Source organism: Lygodium microphyllum, chromosome 9 (genome assembly GCF_053477565.2).
Source record: "Lygodium microphyllum isolate KBCC chromosome 9, Lygodium_microphyllum_v1.1.10, whole genome shotgun sequence".
NCBI classification, from domain to species: Eukaryota; Viridiplantae; Streptophyta; class Polypodiopsida; order Schizaeales; family Lygodiaceae; genus Lygodium; species Lygodium microphyllum.
This window is the reverse complement of record NC_141143.1, coordinates 6875568-6901349: the sequence shown is the minus strand read 5'-3', so window position 1 is coordinate 6901349 and position 25782 is coordinate 6875568. Positions and strand designations below refer to the sequence as shown.

The following is a 25782-nucleotide window of genomic DNA, read 5'->3' as shown; positions in this document are numbered from 1 at the left end:
TGTTCACTCTATTTTGAGCTGATAGCTGCCAAATTCATCTTCAACATTCAGTATCGGAGCACCAAGGTTCACCGAGCTCTTCGTCAGCTCTAGCTTTGTTAGGATCACCTCCTCCCAGCCAGCCAGCAGGCTAACCACCCTGCTGCTGCCCCCGACCAGCAGCCCAGCAGGCTCGCAACCCTGCAGCACTGTTGTCCAGTAGCCGCTGCCGCCCTAGTCTAGGAGCTGCCACCACCTCCTTGTCGAGTAATGCCACCTGTGCGCTTTGCAGCCAGCGCCACCTGTGAGCTCTACAGCAGCCCCGCCTTCCTGTCCAGCCTGCGCCACCTGCCTCCAGATGAGACATTTGAGAGGTTGGTTGACATGAATAGAGAGGCAGCCATTCTTTGGGAAGATAAAAAATCTATTGAGTAGGTAGTGGGTTTTGACAAGAATCTTGGCATGTTAAGTGGTCAACTTTTGAAGATTTGTCTTCAAAGGAGTGCATTATGAAACTACTTTGTAGATATGAAGGGGTGCAAGAAACCAATCACCTTGGATGGAAGGGACAATTACAAAAAAGTGGTGGTTTGGCAAATTTGCTATAGCCTGTGTGATTGAAAGGTCATCTTTAGACAAGTGGAGGGTGCATTCTGTTGGGATAAAGGCCCGGTTTAACCTCCGTGTATAGTACACGCACATTGTACATGTGAATGCACCCTTACATGCCCTAACATAAATACATTTTATTCTTTGTGTACCAACACATTGTTGGTACACTCATATCGAATCGTACTTTCACTCTGCTCGCACTCTCCCCAGCCGTCACACTCATGCTCACTCTCCTTGAACTTCTGTCACTCTTAGCTGAGCTCCACAATAATTGGTATTCAAGCCAAGGTTCTGCACATTTCCCGAGACCAACACGCAGTCGACTGACAACTGACAGGAGACGCACAGCTTACAGTTGCAGGCGAACACCCCAGGCGACAAACAGGCAGCCTGCAGGGCAGGTTCAGCTGGGACCATCAACAGGCCACAGGCAGACTAGCTGACGACCAGCGGGATAGATGGACTGTTCACGATTAGGACCAGTCGTTGGGGTCCAGCGGGGCAGCCTGTGGGGCAGGTTCAGCGGGGACCATCGACAGGCCACAGGCAGACTAGCTGATGACTAGCAGGATAGATGGACTGCTCGCAATTAGGACCAGTCGTTGAGATCCAGCAGCAGTTGATGGGTCCGCACGTGGGGGGGACCAGGCAGTAGTCACCAGTGGCAACAGGCAGTGACGGCAGGTCATAGGCAGACAGGCCTGCCACGGTGGGAGTTCACGTGCTGGAGGCACAGGCCACCGATCTGTGCAACTCTGGCCCGAAAATTTGGGGGTTCTCCTAGATTTGACATTGTTTATGCCCGTCAGTGATTTTCAAGTCAGAAATTGAAGACATTCTGTGTGGTGACCTCAATTAATTTGGGGATTTTGCCAAATTAGTTAGAATTTTGCTCCTTTGAGCAAAATCTCTTGACATTGGATCCTAGAAATTTGGGGCTTTTCATGTATTGGCAAAATTCTGCTTAACTGGGTCAGATTGGCTGACAATTATGCAAATTTTGGACTTGAAATTTTGAGGATTTGTGCAGAATTTGGTAATTTTCTGCATTTTTGCCCGTGTGGTGGCTGGTTCACATACAAACAGCAGAGATTTATTCCTGGTTGAGAAAGAACAACAATGTATTTTGCTGATTCAGCTTGTGCTTCTACAATTTAGTGCATTTACTCTTGTGTTTATGATAAAATGACTGTAACTTCTTCCAGTTCAGATATCAAGAGTTTGATGGAAATCAGACGGTTTGATAGTCATGGCTTTGACCTTTGGAAAGACCGTATGCAGGGCATTTTGTTCATGAAGGATTGTGAGGATGCTTTGCAGGAAGATAAATCCGCACTAATGTTTGATGTAGATTGGGCTAGAGTAAATAAAAAAGCTGTGGCTTACATAAAGATGGGTGTCACTGATGACATCTTGACACACATTAAGGGTTTAGATACAAGTTATGCAATATGGGAGAAGTTGAAAACTACCTATGAGATCACCACACCTGTTAATGAGGTGCATTTAATGCGCAAGTTGGTGAATATGCGACTGGATGAGTCAAAGCCTACAGCTGAGCACTTGAGTGCATTTATAAAGGTTTTTAATTAGCTCAAAGATGCAAATTTGGACTTTGATGATAAGTTGAGGGTGATCTTTTTGATCATGACACTGCTTGACTCTTTGAAGACCTTGGTGGTTTCACTCAGCAATAACCCCAATCTCTCATATGATGGGGTGAGGGATTCTATCTTGAATGAAGAAATTAAAAGTATGTCTAGTGGAGAAGGCAGTAACTCAGCTTATAATGTAAGAGGCAAGGCTGAAAAGAAAAATGCATTGCAGGACAAAGAAAAGGAAAAGAGTGACATTACTTGCTACCACTGTGGTCGAAAGGGCCACAATAAACCTGATTGCAAGTATTACAAGAAGGAATAAGAGAGAAAGAAGAATGCAGGAGATAAAAAAAAGAAGGAAGATAAGACAGATGCATCTGAGGCAACCAACGGCAAAGAAAAGGCCAATGTGGCTTCTAGTGTGGTCATAGAGGAGCTTTCAGATACAGAGGCTGATGTATTATGTACAATTGATTATGATACCCTTGTATGTCACATGCAGGATATGCAGATTACCAAGGCTGATGTGATTGATGCACTTTTGTTAGTTGATGATGGTGTCACTCAGACTTTGATTGTAGACTCTGGTGCCTCTTTCCATGTAACTCCTTTCTTAGAGTGTTTTGCTATGTTCAATGCAGGCAGTTATGGAAAGGTGTATCTTGGAAATAACCATGCTTGTAGCATTGATGGGATTGGCAATGTACACTTGTCTTTAGACAATGGTCAAGAGCTTGTGTTGAAAGATGTCAAATATGTGCTTGGCATTAAAAAGAGTTTACTATTTGTTGGTTAGCTTGACTTGCATTGCTACACCACACAGTTTGGTGGTGGTTTGTGGAAAGTGAAAAAGAGTTCCATGCTAATTGCAAAAGGAACCAAGAAGAGCACTTTGTATTGTTTGCATTGTAAAGCCTTGAATGGCAAGTTTCTTTCAGTTGCTAAAATTTGCAGCCACTTGGAGTTATGGCATAAGAGATTAGACCACATGAGCCAAGAAGGACTTGATGTCCTTAACTCTCCGAAGAGGGTTGATAGAAAAGGCTCTAAGCTTGACTTTTGTAATGAGTGTCAATTTGGAAAGCAAATTAAAAATTCCTTTTACTCAAGTGTCTCTTGTAAGTCCAATGTCTTGGACTTAGTGCATTCTGATGTAAGTAGTATGCCCGTGAAATCATTCGGTGGTACTGCATATTTTATCTCCTTTATTGATGACTGTTCCAAGAAGATTTGGGTATACTTGTTGAAAAAGAAAAGTGAAGTGTTTGCTGTTTTTAAAACTTTTCATGCATTTGTGACCACTCAGACACGTAGAAAGTTGAAATGTTTGAGAACTGATCATGGGGGTGAGTTCACATCGACTGGATTTAAGTCCTTTTGTGACTTGCATGGTATTAAGAGGGAGCTTACAGTCCCTTACAACCCTTCTTCAAATGGGATGGCTGAAAGATATAATAGGACTTTATGTGAAAGAGTGCGGTGCATGCTGTCCACTGCTAATCTCCCTCATGAATTTTGGGGAGAGACACTCAAAATTGCGGTTCACATTTGCAATTGCTCTCCAAACAGGTCCTTAAATAATGGCATCCTTGAGGAGGTTTGGTCTGGCAAATCGGCCTTATATGACTATTTACACATATTTGGTTGTGATGCTTTTGTGCATGTTAGGGATGAGCTGAGGAACAAACTTGACCCAAAATCCACCAAAGGCATTTTCATGGGCTATGGTGATGAGGGTGAATTTGGCTATAGAGTGTGGTTACCTCAGTCCAAGAAAATTATTCGCAGCCGTAATGTTGTGTTCAATGACGCAAAATTGTTGAAAGGTACTTTAGCCTCTAATGAAGATATGAAAAATGTCAAATTTCATAGTTTGCAGCCACCTATTACTTCAGAAAATGAGCCTCATGGTGCTGTACCATAGGCTGAAACTGATGATTAGCCGGTTATTTTTGAGCCAGATGATGATGGACAGCAAATAGGAGCACAGGGAGATCATGGACAGCTAGATAGACTTGCTGATTATGAAAATGTAGGTGCTGGTAATGAAAATGGAGGTGCTGTACAGCATGAACAACATGCTAAAAATGGCTTACAACAGCCAATAAATGCTGAATATAATATATCTCCATTTGTAGACCCAATTCCCGAAAATGCTGATCATTGGGTATGCAGGTCTACACGCGTAAGAAGGCAACCACATAGGTGTGACCTCTCCTTACATTATGTGATGCTTATAGATGAGGGTGAGCCTCTTACATACAAAGAGGCCAAGTCATGTGAATTTAGCAGTAAGTGGGAGCTAGCTATGCAGAAAGAGATTAAATCTCTATATGCAAATGATACTTGGGATCTTGTGTCATTGCCCAAGGGAAGGAACCCACTTCCAAACAAATGGATATACAAAGTAAAGACAGTTGATGGGAAATCCAAGTACAAGGCAAGACTGGTTGCCAAAGGGTATGCACAAAAGGAAGGGATTGACTTCCAAGAGGTCTTCTCACCTGTTGTGAAGACGACCACTCTACGTGTGCTTTTTGCTCTCATTGCTGTATTGGACTTAGAGCTGTATCAAATGGATGAAAAAACAACTTTCTTGCATGGTGACATTGATGAGGATCTACATGAAACAGCTCGAGGGCTTTATAGTTCCTGGAAAAGAGCAAATGATGTGTAAACTAAAACACAGCCTATATGGGCTGAAGCAAGCACCATGGCAGTGGTACAAAAAGTTTGACACCTTTATGCTTTCTTATGAATTTACATGTAGCCATGCAGATCATTGCTTGTACATGAAAAAGGATACAAATGGCAGCCCCATCATACTTGTTTTGTATGTGGATGATGCGCTAGCTGGGAAAAGAAAGACTAGCTTGGGTGCTCTTAAAAATCAGCTGAAATCAGCCTTCTCCATGAAAGATTTGCGGAATGCAGAGCATATTTTGGGCATGAGGATTCGTAGAGATAGGATGCAGAAATTGCTATTTTCATCTCAAGAAAAGTACATTGAAAAGGTATTGGACAGATTTAACATGGCTGAAGCTAAGCCTTTTGGGGTACCCTTACCTCCTTATCTTAAGCTTAGCAAAGCCAACAACCCAAAAGATGATGTGGAAGCAAATGCTATGAAGGGAGTCCCTTATGCATCAACTTGTGGCTCTTTTATGTATGCTATGGTTGCTACTTGTCCAAACATTGCTCATGCAGTGGGAGTTGTTAGCAGGTTTATGTCAAATCTTGGCAAAACACATTGGGAGGCTGTCAAGTGTATTCTTTGATACCTAAAGGGTATACAAAGAAAGTGTATTTGCTATGGGAAGGGTGCACTTAGTTTGTAGGGTTATTGTGATGCAGACATGGCAGGTGACTTGGACACTCGTAGGTCCACCAGCATGTATGTCTTTACAATTGCTGGTGGCGCTGTTTCTTGGTGTTCCAGGTTGCAGAACATCGTTGCATTGAGTACCACTGAAGCTGAAAACATATAAACTAAAGCTATATGGTTGAGCAGACTTGCAGAACATCTCGGTATGTCTATGGGTACTGCAGTTTTGGGATGTGATAGCCATAGTGCTGTGTATCTAGTTGAGAATGCCATGTATCATTCAGGCACAAAGCATATAGATGTGCGATATCACTTCATCACACAGATTCTGGAAGATGGTCAAATCACATTGACCAAGATCAAAACATAGGACAACCTTGCAGATGTTCTCACTAAAAGTCTAAGCAAAGCTCAGCACAAGCATTGCATACGACTAGTGGGAGTTGGTTAGAGGTTCACATCAGACCTTTAAGTGGGAGGTTGTTGGGATAAAGGCCCGGTTTAATCTCCATGCATAGTACATGCACATTGTACATGTGAATGCATCCTTATGTGCCCTAAGTATAAATACATTTTATTTTGTGTACCAACACATTGTTGGTACACTCATATCGAATCGTACTTTCACTCATGCTCTCACTCTCCCTAGATGTCACATTCTCACGCTCACTCTCCTCGAACTTCTGTCACTCTCAGCTGAGCTCCACAACACATTCCTCGGACTTTAACCCTTGGGGATGGATGCTCCATTTGTAAGCTGCACTATGGTGGGAAGAGGGGAAGGAGACAGGCTGATAAGACGGATGCAAAAGGAGGGGAAGTGTTAAAGGTATTGGTGATGGGGAGAAGGGCAGATATAGGGGAATGGTTAAATGTCTTGGTTAAGGGGAAGGGAAGAAATGGTCACATTGGTGGGAAAATGAGAGACATGGGACATGAATGTGAAAACAGGGAGGATGCGGGCTGGGATGGGGAGAGGAAATTGCATAGGCTGTAAGTACGAGTTTTGGTTTTGTGATATAAGGAGACAAGAATTGAAGATTGGTAAATTACAATTTTGAACATTCAAAGTTCCAATCATATAAATGAAAGTTTTCAATCACCAATTGCATTATTTAGATAATCCAAACTCATGCCTTTTTGAAGTAAACAAAAGCATTTTTCTATTTTGTTCTGTTAGGGCGAAGCTAAATAGCTGTACCAGCTAATGTTCTGAGAGCATTCTCAATCTTTTTCCGATTAAAATCATCTTGACTAACGAGACGATTCATGTAATCATTCATTTTTGTCATGATTTCTGTCATACTCTTCACTTCTTCCTCTTTTATAATCTTCCGGTTACGGGCTGATAGAAGCCTATTCCAAACATCTGTATCAATCTCCTGTTTCAGGAAGGAAGAAAGGTTGATCACTTGCAAGCACAGAAGATGAAAAGGACTGAAATGTAAAGTGACAAATGAAGAAAGAAAATAAAAATAGCTACATAATTCAGCTAAGAGATCTCGACGGGAACTTTCTGAATAGGTGCTCTGTGACTATAGTCAATATAATTGCTCATATCATTGTTAATACTTTAAACTAGTGATACATGGTTACTAATATTCCCCAATTACAGGAAGGGGAAGGGTAGTTCAATATGCTCCCAATTTCATGCAGACCAAAAAAGTCCCATATTCTTTACTCTGAATTTCTTTTTCCTTTATTTAAATTCTAATCTTTTGCAACAGGCAATGTGCAAGTCAGGGAGACAAGGTGGCAAAGCACTTGGAAAGTAGCTTCAATTAATGTGAACACAAAGTTATTGCCATTTTCTGAGAACAGCAGCATGACGAGGGTCCTTGTACACTTGCTAGAGGGCTAATGACAAGAGAGCATGGTTTAGAAAGGATGAATTTTGCAACTTGTTGAGAGCTTGATAGCTGGGGGATGCTACAAGCTTTCCAAGAGATTATGATATCAAAAAGCATGCTAGAGAGACTATTCAAGTGATTGACCCCTCTCGTTTCAAAGGTAGTGGAAATAGATTGGAGATCATGGAATTGTCATAGATGAGAGATCATTCCATGTCGTTTCAAAGGTAGTGGAAATAGATTGGAGATCATGGAATTGTCGTAGATGAGAGATCCTTGGCATCATTATTGCTTGTACATCTTGACAGTAAGATGGGATGAGGGTATGAAAGAGCAACATCTCGATATTTAAGACTTCAAAGTTTGTCCTTCTTTCCCATGTAAGGGCACATAAAGTCTGGCATAATAAACTGCCGGATTAATTATTTCATTAGCCTTATACTTTACAGTCCCTAGAAAAATAGCTTTGGATTTGTTACTTTTCTTTTTGTCATGGCTTTGAGTAATTTTGGCAAATATTGAGTTAAACTATGCCAATGACTCTATATGTAAATGCTATCCTATTATATTAGTGTCTAAGTCTAATATTTCAGAGCATAGGGTGAGAAAGTGTAAATAGTGCTATACATTAATTCAAACTTCTTCATGAAAAAAGAAGTGTGCATGCAATGTGCATACAATGTTGGAGACATTAGTGAAACTAGGGATGCTCTATCCAAATGGAAAAATGGCAATAAAAGCTTTATAGATGGAAAGAGCATTTTGAGATATTTCATTTGATTTTAAACATAATCATTGTTTAAACATGATGATATGCACCTTGACAAATGAAAAGCCCTTAGGATGGTCTTTCACAGCACAAAAGATCATATGGTTGTGGCTAGGTGGGTGGTAGCTTGGGTCATAGACAAAGGTCTAGAGAGAGGGCACACAATTGGAGAGAGGACTGTCCTATCTTGAGGGAGGTTTTCTTCGTAAGTAACTTCTACAATGGAATCAAAGATGTAGATGTGATAGAGCTAGATCTTGGTATGTTGGATGAGCCACAATCGATTAAATTAGGATCTATGCTTAGTCTAGAAGAGAGGAAGGACTACATGATCCAAGAATTTTGTGATATTTTTGCATAGAGCTATGATGAGCTAAGGGGTATTCCTCCTAGTTTGGCTATCCATACTATTCCTTTGAAGGAAGATAGCTGTCCTATTCAACAAAAAGTGAGGTGTACGCCTTTTGAGCTAAGGGACAGACTATTTGAGGAGCTATAAAAATTACGTAAGGCTGGCCTAATATTTCTTGTACAACACATGGAGTGGTGTTCACCAATAGTTAGCAAGAAAAAAGGCAGCAGACTCATTAGTTGGGCACTCTCCATGCCCACTGAGCATTGCCGCATTGGGCAACATGTGGAGGCCCTCAAGTACATAACAAATACAGTGGTTGTGTGAACAACCCATTTGGTGGGTTGTAGTGCTAACATACGAGGGGTTGTATCAAAGAAAGTGCCCGCATCCCATGTCTGTAGGAAGGCCTCTTCTCTTCATTATCCTCTGAGAGCCATGTAGTGTTGAGCTAAAAAAATGCATTATAAATTTATTAGCTGTTCTTTATAGCCCCAAAAATCAAATTACCATACTTTCATTAAAAAAAGAAATGCATTCCTACAGAGTGTCTGTGTCCCATAAGACAAACCCTAACTTCGGAGGATTCACTGGTTTGTAAATAGGTAGGCTGCCCACCACTCAGCCCCATCTCCTTTTGCAGTTTGATGGTGCTTGTTCTCTGCTGTCTACACCCCTTCTGACAGATATCTCAGTTTGCGGCTGATGTTCTTCAGCTGGTGCTTGCTTTTAGACTGTCCTCCATTGCTGGCGAGTGTTTCCTGCCTACTATCGACATCAGACAGGCTGTGTTTGCTGCTGATTCACTCTTTCCAGCCTGCGTTTACCCTTGTGGTGCTGTTGCCTGCTGCCTATATCATTAAAACTGCATGTGTTCACTGTTCAGCCTGTCTGTACAGCCTACCAAATCATCAGATCAATTGCATTTTGGTGCAACACCTCTTGCCTACTTCTTCCTAACTAATTTCAACCTGCTAGTCACTGTTCCAGCTATCCAGTTTTGTTTGGAACTGACCTAGACTCTCCAGATCTGTGTTTGCTGCGGCCTGACACATTCAGTGGTTGTCTGTTGTGTTTTGGGAACCATTAGAGTACAACACACTCTCCAACTCATAATCTTTGCCCTATTCCGAGAGACACGGAGATTCAACATTAATTTTTCATAGTGTGTTTGCTACATTAAGCATTGTATTTATTCATTATTCATTCATTCATATTCAATGCTCATTGTCTTTGAGTTACCCTAACCCACCGAGTTCTTTTATCAATCTATGCTTTGTTGTATGATTGTGTTTGTTATCTATAGATGAGTATTTCTTTACATAGTGTCAGAGCTAGGTGCTCATTGAAAAAACCTAGACTTTTGATTGGAGAGCTCATCATTAGAAATAGGTTCTTAGAGGGAAGATGACTTTGAACACTTCCTCACCACTTCAGCCTCCCAAACCTTCGATGCCAAAAACTAAGCAAGATTGATCCTGAAAGCTTGCCCCTCAAGGATCTGACACAAGTAGAGAGACATTGGACTACTATGGAGTCCATAGACCATATGAGATCTCATGAGCCAAGTATGAGCTCATCCATTTGTATCGGGCTCAACAACAATTGGAAGGTAAACTTGATTATTCTCCTTTAGATTCGATGCATAGATCTATTGATTTTGAAGAAATATTGGAGTTTGCATTTGGGACCAGCCATCCTATTGAAGAGAGTAGCATGTGTGAAGAAACACCCTAATACAAAAACATAAATAAAAGCATACGACAAAGCATAAACTCAACAAAACATAGTTAGGGTGTACAACTCTTAAACCTTAGGGTTGTAGGGGGTGTTCACACCCGAACATGATAAGTGCCCGTGAGTGTGTAACATAGGCACATACGAAAGAAGTTATTAGTCTAGGGGAAAAAACCTCTCGTACCGAGAGTAAAAAGTGCCCTAGTGTCCTACTGATCACCAACACTCCTTTGTGAGCGTAGGCATGAGTGAAATCCAACAAACCCCCTTGGAGTGAAGAGTGATCAAAAGTACAAGGATCATCTGCCACTAAAGGAGATCAAATTTAAAGCATTGCGAAATGCTTCAAATTTATCACGAGGAAGAGCTTTGGTGAAGATGTTTGCCACATCACTGGTAGTAGGACAATAGACAAGGTTGATATCACCTACATGTAGCCTCTCTCTGACAAAGTGATAATGTATCTCAATGTGTTTCGTGTGTGCATGAAACATTGGGTTCCATGCCAGTGCAATGGCACTCTGACTGTCAGTGAACAAAGAAGTAAGCTCCGTAACATATACATCCAGATCAGCTAGCAAGCGTCTAATCCATACACATTCAGCTATGGTAGTGATAGCTGTCTTGTATTCAACTTTACATGATGATGTGGCAATAGTGGATTGTTTCTTGCTGAGCCAAGATATGCAAGATGAGCCAAGTAAGAAACAATTGCCACTAGTAGAGTGACGTGAATCATAATCACCAGCCCAATCAGAATCACTATAAGCATGTAATTGCAGTGGTCCCCCCTTGGCATAAAGCAATCCAAGAGATCTAGTATCCTGCAAGTAACAAAAGACATGCTTATCAGCTTGCCAATGTGACATGTGTGGTTGCTGCACATATTTGCTCTGGGTTTGGGTTGAAACTGCAAACTGTATGTTTGGCCTAGTGTTGCATAGGTAAATAAGACATCCAACTGCTGGAGCATATGTGTGTATATCAAACAAATCATTGTCATCATGTAATGACAGCTTTAGTCCAGGTTCCATTGGTGCACAGACTGGCTTGCAATCCTGTAAGCCAAACTTCTCAAGAAGTTTACCAATGTATCTTGACTGTGATAAACCAATACCTCTAGCATCATGTATGAACTGAATGCCCAAGTAATAATGTAAAGACCCCAAGTCTGACATCTCAAAAGTCTGTTGCGAATTTTGTAATAAATCCTTGGCTGAGTTAAAAGGCATCAATCTTTGCATACCAAGCTCTAGGAGCTTGTTTCAAGCCATATAAAGCCTTTTTCAGCTTGCAAACCAAGCGTTCAGATCCCTCAACTGCAAAACCTATGGGTTGCTGTACATATACTTTCTCATGAAGTTTCCCATTTAAAAATATAGTTTTAATATCTAACTGATGCACAGTCCATCCATAATGGGCAGCCAAAGCAACCATAGACCTGATGGTAGTCATTCGGGAGGTAGGAGCAAATGTCTCCTGATAGTCAATGCCTTTCTTTTGTGTTAAGAAAACTGCTAGGGTTTGCACTGAGGACACATAGAGTGTACGACCACGACAAAAACACAAAGACACAGACACACACAGAGAGGGTAAAACTCAAACCCTAAACGCAAAACTCAAAACTCAAATACAAAAACTCAAACAAAAACATAAGAAGGGAGAGAGAGAACACAACTCTGAAGTGAATGAATGCTGTAAATGAATGTAAGAGTGTATAATGTGCTCAAGGACAGAGCAATGTCAGAGTGTGACATTTCGAAGACGGATCCCAAGTCTCTGACCACCAGTCGGAGTGTAGGAGTGCTGAATAGTGAATGGTAGCAGGCTAGTCACCAAAACGCAGCAGTCTGGAGGTTGGAAACGGGTAAACGTAGCAATGTACCAACGATCGGGGGTTGGAAACTGTGCACAGTCTGCTGTAAATAGTAGGCTGAAACAGTGTCTGAGAGTGTCAGGGCCTGCAATGCTGAAAACACAGGCTGGCTGACCCTAGAGATGATGGACAATAGGCTGAACAGCAGTCAGGGACAGTCTGGAGCAATCGCCTACAGCAATGGACAAGCTGAAGATGATGTGACTGCAGTTGATGATGGTTGGACAGCAGATGGAAGCGGGCTGTAGGCTGGAAACTGGGCGCCAACAGCAGCAGAGGGTGTGTGGGTTGGGGTAACCTGCAAACAAGGATGATTGCTGAATGGGGGCAGCTTGTCTATTTTTAGATGTGGAAGGGTGCCCCAAAAATTAGGGTTTCCACTAAACTTTCTCGAACCGCTCCCCGTTTTAGGGTTTCCACTGAACTCTCTTGAACTACTTCCCGTTTTAGGGTTTTACTCTAAAAGAGCATTTTTAGTGCGTTTTGGGGCTGTTTCAGAGGCTAAACAGCAAGTAATGCATATTTTAGCTCAACACCCCCTCTCAGGCCTAAAATTGAGCCGAAAGGTTAGGCCAGCCAGTGTGATATTTACTTACCCCAAGGCGTCCCATCCCAAAGTAGCCAGGGTATCGGACAAAGGGTGCACGTCGGTCGCCCAGTGGCCTACCAAGACTACAGAGGCGATGGTTATCTTACCAAGGGAATCCAAGTAGTCACTCCAGAGAGGACACGGCATTGGACAAAGGGTGTACGTTGGCTGCCCAGTGGCCTATCAAGCCCTACAAAGGCGGATGGAACTACATGGAACATTTGTGTGTTGTTTTTTTTTTTTGAATAAGTGTGGTAAATTTTATGGGATGCGGCTGATTGAGTAATAGTGACCTAGAAGACGGGAGTAGGAAGGGTATATCCAACACATCACAAAACAGTACAAGCTAACCCATCCACTCAGGGTGTCGATGACGAGGAAAAATAGGTGATGAGGTATCCATGTGATGAAGAAGGATGGTGGTGTGGTAACAACAGCCGCCGGTAGAAACAACTTAGGATCCACTCAAGTGGTGCTTTGCACAATGAGATGCAAAGTATGCTACATACTGAAGAATGCCCATGCAGTAGGTGCCACTTGGACAATGTCTCTCATGGGAAAATTGTTCACTTGCACAAGCGCCCTAGTACAAAGATGATGAAATCTTGCAATGCAAAGGGTAAGGTACAACAGGGGGAAGAAGCCGATGTCGAAGACAAAGTATTGAAGCCTGTAGAATACCAAGAAGGGTAGGAATCCCCTCTCAACCTGGATATAGATGCCGAAGAAGGAAGAGGAGCCTGATGTCGGTCTTCATGTGGGGCTGAGAACCATAAGGAATGAAGATGAGGAGGAAGCATCCCAACTGGAAGAGCTAGGTAGAAGGCACCGCCATGATAGCATTAAGGGAGATGCTGCACGATCCGTCTCGGGAGGGGAAGCCTCCATGCTGCTAGAAGAGCAAAACTCCAAGGATGATGAAACCATGAAGGAACGGCGCACATCCCAAGTCTCTAGCCCAGGTAGGACTAGGCAAACCTGTATGTTAGCCCTACACTAAAAACAAAACCTGCAAAGGAGATCAAAGTTTGCAATCACAGAGGTCAGTAGTGAGATGCTCCAAAAACAAAACAAAACAAAAATGAAAAGCTAACTGAAGGAACAAGTGTAAAGATGCAAATGTGTATGTGTGTGTGAGTAAATGCAGCGGAAGACTTAAAATGTAGAGACAAAAATCCTATGGGCCCGACTCTTAAGAGTGTGAAAAATGAATGCTAGACTGACCTAGGGTATCCGAAAGGACCTAGAGACATGCTAGTCTAAGAAGGTGGCCACCATGGCGTAAGTCCAGTAGCAGGGATCTGCCAAGGGAACGCCTGACGAGGTGGGGAGGAAGGTGAGATAGATGCATGAAGTGAAACGGGATCAGAACCTACAGACCAATCAACCAGTCCCTCAGGGTTAGTGAAAGAGATGGGCTGCTGAGGCTGTACTCGAGCCACATGTCTAGCAGCAACAACAGGTGCTAAAGGAGCAGATGAAGCAGGAGCGGAAGACGTAGCCCAACTAGACTGTGGAGTCGCAGCGGTCTGCTGAGGCTTTTTAGGTGGAAGACCTTGGGCCTTGGAGCGACACTCCTCGTCCACATGGCCTGCTCTCTGGCAGTGTGTGCAAAACCGGTTTTTCTTAGGGAGTTGCTGCCAGATATGTCTTGATTCTTTGGTTCCATCTAAGGAAGAGGAGTCATCCTTTGATTGGCTTGCCTTCGCATGTAGCGAGTGTTCGAGATCACAGCGAGGCAGGAGTCAGCCTGGTGCAGTCGGACTGTGTGCAGTCGGACTGCACAGTCGGACTGCCACGTGGCAGTCCGACCCACTGCAGGCTGTCGGCTGCTTTTAATGCAGCCGACTGGGCATTATTGGCGCCCTATTTCCTGGCTGGTTCTGGCTATATATTGCCGACACTTCCAGCAGTCTGACACTCTTCTCTGTCGCAGGTTACAGACCGGTGCCGCGCAGTTTTCTGTCTCTGTTCACAGATTTTAGACAGCAGACAGTGCAGACTGCAGCAGACTTTGAGGTGGATAGCAGGTCGCATCGTCGAGGTGGAGACACGCAGTCCAGCACACTGCGCACGTGTATATCTTTGTATTCAGCATTCTTTATACAGCAGATCTTCATTGTCCACTGTCTCTTTCTCTCCCTTCTCTCTCTGCGTTCTCTCTCTCTCAGTCCTACGCTTCCGCACCGCTACACTCTGACATGGTATTAGAGCAGTGTTTGAGGGCTGACTGAGCGCAGAATCAACCTGAAGGGGAGTTTCCATCGCGACACAAATTTGCGTTTAAGGGCAGACAGGAGGGCTGCACCTTGGAACAAGGCTGAAACGAGTGTGGGCGCACAGGAAAGGAGTACAGGTGGTGGATTTGCTGCTGTTTACTGCTGTTTGACGCAGAGGAAGTTTGAGTTTTCAACCTAAAAGTGCAGGTTTTGCTTTTTCATCGCCTCCGGCGGGTGAAGAAGCTTCAGGACGCGGAAGAGCCTTAGCAGGCTGAGTTTACCCAGTCAGAGGCGGCTGCTTTTGCGTTTGAGAAGGCATTGCAGGTGAAGATGTCTACAGAGATGGACTTGGAGTTCCAGGCGATTATGGACCGGAAGGTGCCTGTCTTACCGGCTCTTCCTACAGATCAGAAGCTCGACAGCGACAACTACCGCATTTGGCGCGTTATGATGTTGGCCATCCTTGAGTCCTATGATTTGGCGGAGTTGGTACAGGAGGATATTGACCGGCCTTCGGTAAGAGATGAGTCCAAACTCTCTTCCGATGCTCGTGCGGAGTTGGCCAGGGCCCAGTCTCATTGGGACAAACTGAATGCCAGGATTCGATCCTTTCTCTTTCTATCATGCACTACAGCCGTGATCGCTCACATCGAGCACTTGACGGTGGCTCGTGAGATATGGTTGGAGCTTGATCAAATGTACAATCGGATGACCTTGATGAAGAGGGTTTCTTTGGAGGTATAGATGCGGACCTTGTCCGTCAATAAGTCTTCTTCGCTAAGGGAACACATTAACAAGCTAAGGCAGCTACAGACGCAGGTTCAGAATGCGGGGAAGCCGATTTCCTTCGAAGACATGGCAATCACACTATTGTCCCAGTTGCCGCCACGATTCGGTACATTTTACTCTGCCCTTATTGCTTCGGGGTGAGAGTCTACTCTTCGCTGGGAAGAGTTGGTTCCTATGGTCTTGGACCAAGAGGAACAGTTAAAGGGACAGAATGCTTCCAAGTCGGAGGCGTTGACAGGTCAAGCCTCTCAGAAGAAGGGGAAGGACCAAAAGAAGAAGAAGGGGGATAACAAGTCCAAGAAGGACAAGGACAAAGACTCCACATGTCATATTTGTGGAAAGACTGGCCATTGGAAGAAGGATTGCCCTGACAAAGACTCGAAGGACACCAAGAAGAGGGAAACCAAGGATTCTGGAGCAGTGGCTGCACCCTCATCAGCTGCATTTCTACATCTAGTTGTCATTGAGGACGCTTCACCGAATGCTTCTGATGCTGCGATGTCGGCTCCCCAAGTTCGAGAGTGGATTGTTGATAGTGGTGCCTCACGGCACATGACTCCTTCATCAGATGGTGTTGCCCAACTGCGACCTTCGCGTGGGCAGGTTCTCATTGGAGACAGCTCTTCAGTTTCTGTTGCAGGTCGGGGTAAGATGCAGCTTATTCCGGATGGACGAGGTGGCACCCATACCTCAGAGGTTTTGCATGTACCAGGATTAGGGTACCATCTCCTTTCAGTCCATAAGATTTGCTCCCTTGGTCTTTTGGTGGAGTTTGATAGTTCTACAGTGCGAGTCCTTGATCGTGAATCGAGGAAGGTTCTATCATCTGGATATGAGGAGAATGGCATTTACAAACTGAAGTCTTCCACTGCCCTCTCTATTCTTCTTCTTACCTCACAGTCACAGTCTGAGTTATGGCATGCTCGGTTTGGTCACCTGAACTATGACTATCTTCGGAGGGCGTCACGTGGACAGCTTGTTCGAGGGTTGCCGGATATAGTGGTGAGCCAGCAGCCATGTGTCTCCTGCATACGGGGAAGCAGCATAGGGATGCCATTCCCCACACAGCTTCGCGGCGGTCTACTTCACCGATGGAGCTAGTATCTACGGATCTATGTGGCCCTATGAGGAATGAGTCCCTGCGTGGGAGCTCGTACTTCATGCTGATCGTGGATGACTATAGCAGGATGACATGGGCCTACTTTTTGGCACTAAAGTCAGAAGCTTTCTCGCACTTCAAGGATTGGCTTCTCTTTGAGGAGAACTGATCAGGCCGGAAGTTGAAGACCTTGCGATCCGACAAGGGAGGTGAATTTGTGTCTAATGAATTTGCTCGGTTTTGTGCAGATAGAGGAATTCACCAGGAGTTTGCCAATACCAATACTCCTCAAGAAAATGGTATTCTAGAACGGAAGAACCGCAGTGTGATCGAGATGGCGCGCACCATGATGGAGCACCGACAGACCCCTCAGGTTCTGTGGGCCGAGGCTGTGGCTACTGCAGTCCACATTCTTAATCGATCCCCTACTTTGGCCGTGGAAGGGATGACTCCATTTGAGGCTTATTTTGGGACGAAGCCAAATGTTTCTTACTTTCGAGTCTTTGGGTGTGATGCCTATGTTCACATTCCCAAGGCTCACTGTGATAAATTTGAAGCGGCTTCCCGCAAACATGTATTTGTTGGCTACAGCTCCCAGTCCCAAGGCTACCGACTGTATGATCCCGTCAAGCGGGATGTGTACACTAGCCGTGATGTCCGGTTTGTGGAGGTTCCGGCTTCTTCAACGGGTGAGGAGCATCCCGTTCTTGGAGATCCAGGGGAGAGTTGGGCTCCTTCTACAGTTCCACTGGAGCCCGTGCCTTTTGATTATGATTCTGTTTCTGACACAGAGTCTACTGTTCCACTGGATACCTCTGAGGAGTTACCACCGATGGATATTCCAGAGTCTTCTGCTGATGGAGAACGACGAGGGGAGGTTCGGCCTCCTCCTCGCTGGGCCCGTGACACACTCCGTGATTCAGGGATCGAAGGGGTTCCTGAGGAGTGGGGACCGCAGGATGGTCCGCGGCGATCACGGAGGCACCAGGCGCATTCTTCGGAGCTTGTTTGCTCCAATTATTGTTTGATGTCCCGTGTTATGCAGGATCGAGAGCCCACCTCCGTGAAGGAGGCTTTACAGTCCGCCCCATGGAAGAAAGCTATGGAAGCTGAGTTGGAGGCTATTGAGAGGAATGGCACTTGGTCACTTGTGCCACGCCCCCCGAAGAAGAAGGTGATTGGAGTCAAGTGGGTCTTCAAGACCAAATATCTCAGTGATGGTACTTTGGATAAGCACAAGGCTCGCCTTGTTGCTAAGGGTTTTGCCCAGCGCCCAAGGATTGACTGTCATGACACCTTTGCCCCCACAGCTCATATGGCAACCATTAGAGCTGTTCTTGCTTTGGCTGGCCATAGGAGATGGCCTGTTTATCAGTTGGATGTGAAGTCGGCCTTCCTGAATGGTGATTTGAAGGAGGAGATCTACGTTGAGCAGCCTCCTGGCTTTGGTTCTTCAGATGGGAAAGTCTACAGGTTGAAGAAGGCCCTGTATGGCCTCAAGCAGGCCCCGTGTGCATGGAACGAGAAGATTGATTCGTTCCTCCAGTCTCAGTTGGGATATCGGCGGTCCAAGGCCGATCCGCAGCTGTATGTTCACACTTCCGAGGATGGTTGTGTGCTGTTTGTATTATATGTTGATGATTTGATTGTCACAGGTGATGATGCACAGCAGGTCCAGGAGACAAAGTCAGCTTTACATCGGACGTTCGAGATGACGGATTTGGGGCTACTCCATTTCTTTTTAGGCCATGAGATTTATCAGTCTCAGAGGGGGATCTTTCTCTCCCAACAGAGATATGTACAGGAGCTCTTGGTGTCTTTTGAGATGGAAGATTGTCGGGCCCTCTCTACTCCTATGGATCCGAACTGGAAGGCCACTTCCCATTCAGCTTCTCCTTTGGCGGATGCGTCCCGCTATCGACAGTTGATTGGGTCTTTGATTTGGCTTCTCAACACGAGGGTTGATCTATGTTTTGCTGTTGGGCTCTTGGCAGGGTTCATGAGTGAACCTAAGACGGTGCATTGGCAGGCTGCTCAGAGGATACTTCGGTATCTGAGAGGGACGTCTGATTTCGGGATTCATTACCCTGCAGGGACAGATGGGTCAGATCTTGTACTTGCAGGTTGGAGCGACTCGGATTGGGCCGGTGACGTGGACCACAGGCGGTCTACAACAGGTTACTGCTTTACTTTGGGTGCAGGTGTTATTTCATGGAGTAGCAAGAAGCAGCCCACGGTAGCCCTTTCGTCTCCTGAGGCGGAGTATCGGGCCGCGTCTTCCACCACATGCGAGGTTGTGTGGCTTCGGAGATTGTTGGAGGAGCTTGGGTGCCCCCAGACTCGTCCTACATTGCTGCGATGTGACAATGAGAGTTGCATTGCCTTGGCAAGGAACCCTGTTTTTCATGCCCGGACGAAGCACATTGAGATTCAGTACCACTTCATCCGCGAAAAGCTTCTGGATGAGACCATCACTGTGGAGTATTGCAAGACGGAGGACAATCTTGCGGATTTGTTTACGAAGGCGCTTCCTCAGGCTCTCCTTCGGCAACATTCCAGATCCCTCAGGCTTCTGCCCTGCCCCGGCTTTGAGAGGGGGTGTTCGAGATCACAGCCAGGCAGGAGTCAGCCTGGTGCAGTCGGACTGCACAGTCGGACTGCCACGTGGCAGTCCGACCCACTGCAGGCTGTCGGCTGCTTTTAATGCAGCCGACTGGGCATTATTGGCGCCCTATTTCCTGGCTGGTTCTGGCTATATATTGCCGACACTTCCAGCAGTCTGACACTCTTCTCTGTCACAGATTACAGACCGGTGCCGCGCAGTTTTCTGTCTCTGTTCACAGATTTCAGACAGCAGACAGTGCAGACTGCAGCAGACTTTGAGGTGGATAGCAGGTCGCATCGTCGAGGTGGAGACACGCAGTCCAGCACACTGCGCCCGTGTATATCTTTGTATTCAGCATTCTTTATACAGCAGATCTTCATTGTCCACTGTCTCTTTCTCTCCCTTCTCTCTCTGCGTTCTCTCTCTCTCAGTACTACGCTTCCGCACCACTGCACTCTGACAGCGAGTTCTTGCCACTGGTGGTTTTTCCTCCCGAAGAAGAGGCAACCAACCCCTCTGCTCTGAATAAGGCTGTGATGAGGATTTCTTGTGGATTTGATCATGCAGCCTTGCGTAACGCAAGAACTGGCACTCAAACTCGTAGAAGGTTGGCAATCGAGGTTGGGAGATGATGTGTTGAATGAAATCGAAGTATTTTGCGGGTAACTTATTCAAGATGAATATAACCTGATCATCATCTGACTTTGGAGAGGCAGTAGTAGTGAACTCGGCAAGTAACCGCCTATAGTCAGCCAGCTTGACTTTCAGATCATCCCCTACCTTAAGAGAGAACTCTTGAAGCTCAAAGTCGAGATTGATGTGCCGAGTACGATCACAAGCCGCATAGCGGTTGAGAAGGTGACTCCAATGCTCTGACGCGAGCGGGAAGTGCTGCAACTGAGAGTGAAACTCAGGAAGCAATCCCTGCAGCAGCTCAACATTGGCTGTAGCATTGCGGACTCTCCATTGACGGATGTAGTCAGGGTGAGCTAGTCGAGGGTTCGGCATAGGCTCTAGACCAATGGCGAGGTCCCAAAGACCCTGAGACTCAAGCACTTGTTGTATGAAATTCGACCAAGTAGTGAAATTTGACTCATTAAAATGTGTCTTATCTGTGAAGGCATTCTTGGCCGTTGCAACAGAAGTGGTAGTGCTCGGAGATGGATGGTGTGAAAAAGTGTAGTGCGGGTAGGATGGGGGAGTGGAGTACACTTGGGAATGGGCCCAAGAGTGCCCACTAGGCATGCGGGTAGTGTGCAAGGTGGATCCATAGGTAGGGATGGGCTGATTAGGCATGGGCATGGTAGCCACATGAGGAACCCAAGGAGGTGGGATGGAAACACTGGGAGCAGAAGATGGGAATCCCTGCGTAGGTGTAACCCAAGGAGAGTGTGAAGATGCACCATAAGCTGAGGATGGAAACCCCTGCGTATGAGTGGTCATGGGAGATGTGAAGTTGGGGATAGTGAGGGGGATGCCCATCGCAGTCGATCCAGGAGTTATGGGTGTGCTTATTTGCTGAAAGGTGAGAGGTACTGTGTTAAAGGGTGGCATTTCCCCTAATGAAGTACCATGGTGCAAAGAGGTAGAGAAAGGGGTGGAGAAGGAAAAGGTGCTAGGAGCGGAGATGGAAAGATGATGAGAGATGATCAAGGTGTGATATAGAAGAGGGTGGGATGGGAGGGAAGTGAGAAGTGTGTGTGATATAATCAAATGAAATAGAAGCTGTAGATGTACCTGAATTCCGTTTGCTTCGTGAGCCCCCTCTATTGAAGTTTACATACGCAAAGCCATCCGGATCTTGTACCTCAAAAGAAGAAATAGGCGAGGGTTTTGATTCATGCAACACAAAAGAATTGTACAAACCTGACATTGGACCTGGCTGAGATGATGAAGATGGATCGCCAGACGTTCCGAATGCCATATGCCCTTCATGATCGGAGAGGTGGCCAGCCTCACCAACTGGTCCGGATGTGGTAGCAAAACTGGTAGGAGGGGTGTAAATATCACCGTACTTGTTGCGATAGTACTCCTTAAAGTCCTCTGTCATGTTAGTGAAATCTGGTGAAGGTGGAGTGTCGTCCTCCTCACTGAGTCCATAATGCCGTCTCAGGGCCTCTAATGATGGAGAAGCCTGATAAGACATCATAGGAACTGGAGAAGAAGGTGTCTGGGACATTGTGATTTTGTTACGAGTCGTATTGTGTGCCTCGCACAAAGACTAGCTCTTAACAATATCTGCAGGATACTCTTTACAAGAGCACCGGCTCTGATACCATGTTAAGAAGACTGCTAGGGTTTGCACTGAGGACACACAGAGTGTACGACCATGACAGAAACACAAAGACACAGACACAGACACAGAGGGAAAACTCAAACCCTAAATGCAAAACTCAAAACTCAAACACAAACAAAAGAAGGGAGAGAGAGAACACATCTCTGAAGTGAATGAATGCTGTAAATGAATGTAAGAGTATACAGTGTGCTCAAGGGCAGAGCAATGTCGGAGTGTGACGTCCACCGAAGACGGATCCCAAGTCTGTGACCACCAATCGGAGTGTAGGAGTGCTGAATAGTCAATGGCAGCACGCTGGTCACCAAAACGCAGCAGTCTGGAGGCTCGAAACGGGTAAACGCAGCAGTGTACCACCGATTGGGGGCTGGAAACTGTGATCAGTCTGCTGTAAACAGCAGGCTGAAACAGTGTCTGAGAGTGCCAGGGCCTGCAATGCTGAAAACACAGGTTGGCTGACCCTGGCGATGATGGACAGCACGCTGAACAACAGTTTGGGATAGTCTGGAGCAATCGCTAGTAGCTGAGAGCTGTCGCCTACAGCAATGGACAGGCTGAAGATGATGTGGCTGCAGTCGATGATGGCTGGACAGCAGATGGAGGCGGGCTGCAGGCTCGAAACTGGGTGCCAACAACAGCAGAGGGTGTGTGGGCTGGTGTAACCTGCAAACAAGTAATGCATATTTTAGCTCAACATTCTGTGCATAGCCCTTAGCTACAAGCCTTGCCTTATATTTGTCAATGGATCCATCTGCATTATGTTTCAGCTTGTAGACCCATCCTCCTGGAGAAGGATTAGTAGGAGCCACAACTCCAGAATGTCTGCATATACAAGACACCCAAAGGTACGAAAGTGCCCAACAGAAGGTTTCCGGCTGTTCCAAGCCTCAAAAGGCGTAACATTCTTTAGTGCTTTGGTGGGGCATCTGTTTAAAACATGGCAAGTACACATTACGGTTTCCATCCAAAAACTGTGTGGCAAGCTCTTTGCTTTCAGCATACATTTGGCCATCTCCATGAGTGACCGATTCTTCCTCTCTGCAACCCTATTCTGTTGTGGAGTATAAGCAGTATTGAATTGATGAACAATGCTCTTTTGCTTTAAAAGGAATTCAGCATAGATGCTTAGAAGGTCTCTTAAAAAGAGGTAATCCATCTAGCATCTATGTACACTGTAAGAGCATCAAGCTACCATAGTTCACATGCCCCATGCGAGCATGCCATAACTCTGCTTGTAACATAGCACGAATAAGAGTGGATGCCAAGTACACTGACTGATCAACTGAAAGAGCATCCAACTCATATAACCCATGACATAAAGTGTCAGTCAAGACCAAAGTCATGTGTTCCTTATCTCTCACCATGCATCTGTTATCATCAAAGGTGACCTACAATCCACAACGTGCTAAAGAAGAAATAGAGAGTAAATTTTTCTTTATACCTGGCACAAACAAAGCATCTTATAGGTGGAGAATAGAGCCATCAATGGCTGTGAGCACAATCTCCCCAATACCTCGAACAGGGTATGATGCATTGTTGGCATGCTGTACAGACTTGCCAAGTGGAGCTGCATCAACAAAAGCAAATAAATCTCTGCAAGATGTGATGTGCCTAGAAGCACCACTGTCAAAAAACCAAGTGTCTGCATCCTCAGTAAAGCTTAATGCTCTATCAGCCCAAGAAGAGTCATAACTGCATGTGTAAAAGCAATAGTCCCTGTTTGCAACAAAGGACACTGACTCAGTAGCAGTGAAAGGAGCATCAAAAACAGACATCCTTGACTTCTTTTCTTGTTCTTGGTGATGCGCTTTCTACACTCAGTGATGCAGTGGCCTGGCTTCTTGCAATAATGGTATTTGCCCTTCTTGGCTTGCGTGCCCTCTGCCATAAAAGCCTGCTCAAAGGCTATGACATCCACACCACTACTTCTTGTTTGTTCCTCCTCTAGAAGCAAACTGACTAATTGAAGAAAAGTAATTGGCTGTGGGGCAATCCTCATGGTGAGGTTTAGGGCTGTATGAAAAGCCAAGTATGAAGGAGGTAATGAGTTCAATGTAGTAGATATCAACTGTGCATTTGAGTAGTACTCATCGATATTCATAAGTTGCTCATGCAAGTCTTGAATTTTGTTTAAGTGATCCTGCATAAAATTAACCTCATCCATCTTCAATGTCTCAAGCTCTTTCTTTAAGAGAGAGATGCAAGTCTCATTCTTACCAGCAAACATCTGCTCTAAAGTTAGCCAAGCTTCTAGTAAAGAAGTTGCAGACCAAATGTGAGGGATGATGGACCATTGAACTGCCAACGCAATCAACGACAAAGCCTGTGCATCCCGTGTATCCCATGCTTTTCTTTGGGGAAGTGGCTAAAGTGGAGTAGGCTGAACAGGCTAAGGTGCCCGTTGTCCACATCCTCCTGGAGGAGGATTAGGAGGAGCCACAACTCCGGGCCTCCGGGCCTGACTTCTTCCCTGCTGACATAGACCCAAAGATTTTTTGCAACCAACATATTCTTCATCATGAACGACCAAAGTGAGTAGTTGTTACCATCCAATCTGTCCTCCTTGAATATATATGTAAATACATCCCCTCCCTGATTTTCCATGATAATAAATACCAAAAGAAGGCAAAAGAGCAATATCCAAGTTGGACCAACTTAAAAATCTCCAAAATTTCCAGAAATTACAGTAAATAGCTTGCTGCAATTAGTACACTGAGGTACACTGTCTAAACTGTCTGGAATGCATGCAGTCCAAGGTGTACTCAATGCTCAGCAACATTGTATGAGCAAAAACCCCAAAATTTATTGCCCCAAAATTGTCAAAAACAGTCTATCTCTGACTGAGACTACATTACATTTGCCAATGTCTTCAAAAACCCCCAAATCCCCAAAATTCTTGACTTATTTTGCCAAGAAATTTGCATAAACCGTGTCCCAAACATGCATTTTGATTTCTGTGACTTCCCTTATCTAGAGATGTTGGAGACGAGCATGGTAGGCGCAGGCAGAGTCCAGACGACGGAAGGTAGGAGGCGTCAGGCAGGTAGGAAGTAGCAAGCACTTGAGGTATAGGTGGGAGGCGGCAGAGTCATGGCGGGCGGGCGTAGGGAGGTGGCATCCCTAGGCAAACTGGAGGGCAGTGTGGGCCTGGCAGTTCAGGTGGACCTGGCATTGTTGTGGTGGACTTGCGGTGCAGGTGGCGGACTTGTTGGGCAATGGCGACAGGGGGCACTGCTGACGAGCTACTGTAGGAGACGGGCAACGCTGGTGGTCTTCCACTAGAGGCAGAGCTGGACTGAGCGAGAACTCCTAGAGGTTGAGAAGAGCTGAACTCAGCTCTAATACCAAATGTGAGAGGTTGAGAGGATCGAAGCTCACCTGAGAGTGCAGTAGACAGTGTGGAGAGTGAAGCACGACACCCAATGCAATAGATGGAAAGAGTATAAATTGAAAGTACAAAGTACAACCCTTAAACCTTAGGGTTGTAGAGGGTGTTCACACCCGAACATGATAAGTGCTCGTAAGTGTGTAACATAGGCACATACGAAAGAAGAGAATAATCCTGGGGAGAAAACCCCTCGTACCAAGAGTAAAAAGTGCCCCAGTGTCCTACTGATCACCGACACTTCTTTGTGAGCGTAGGCTTGAGTGAAACCCAATAGATTGACAGTTAATCTTGGAAAAACCAAGATCTTGACTTCCACACATCAGCCCCAAATGATGAGGAGAGAAATCTTCATCTAGGATCCAGATAGGTGGAGGTTGTGGACTCATACGTTTACTTCGGGATCACTTTCACTATATTTGTTGCAAGATTCACCATGGCACAAGTAGCCAGAGATTGACTCACACGAGGATACGCAGTATTGACCATGATGACATTGCCACCAAGGATACTTCCAAGAGCCTCGCACACGATGATAGCTATTTGACACATTGGTCACACTAGCCATGATGTATGGTGCACCTATTTGGATCCTTGGCTTGGCTACATACCTATGGACATAGATTGACAGACCAGAGATCATTATGCTCTCGCGGATGATCCACAACAAACCATTGGTACCGCATGAGATTTTTAGAGCTAATT

At 45.3% G+C, this 25782-nt stretch overlaps 1 protein-coding gene across 14 annotated transcripts in view; it reads right to left on the bottom strand.

Moving 5' to 3' along the window:
* LOC148030783 (uncharacterized) overlaps window positions 1–25782 on the bottom strand; it is a 385751-nt gene that overhangs the window by 41709 nt on the left and 318260 nt on the right. For all 14 annotated transcript variants that reach the window (XM_087684297.1, XM_087684298.1, XM_087684294.1 and 11 more), the window contains one exon: window positions 6716–6896. In XM_087684297.1, the coding sequence (XP_087540423.1) occupies window positions 6716–6896 (181 nt within the window). The remainder of the gene's footprint in view (window positions 1–6715; window positions 6897–25782) is intronic.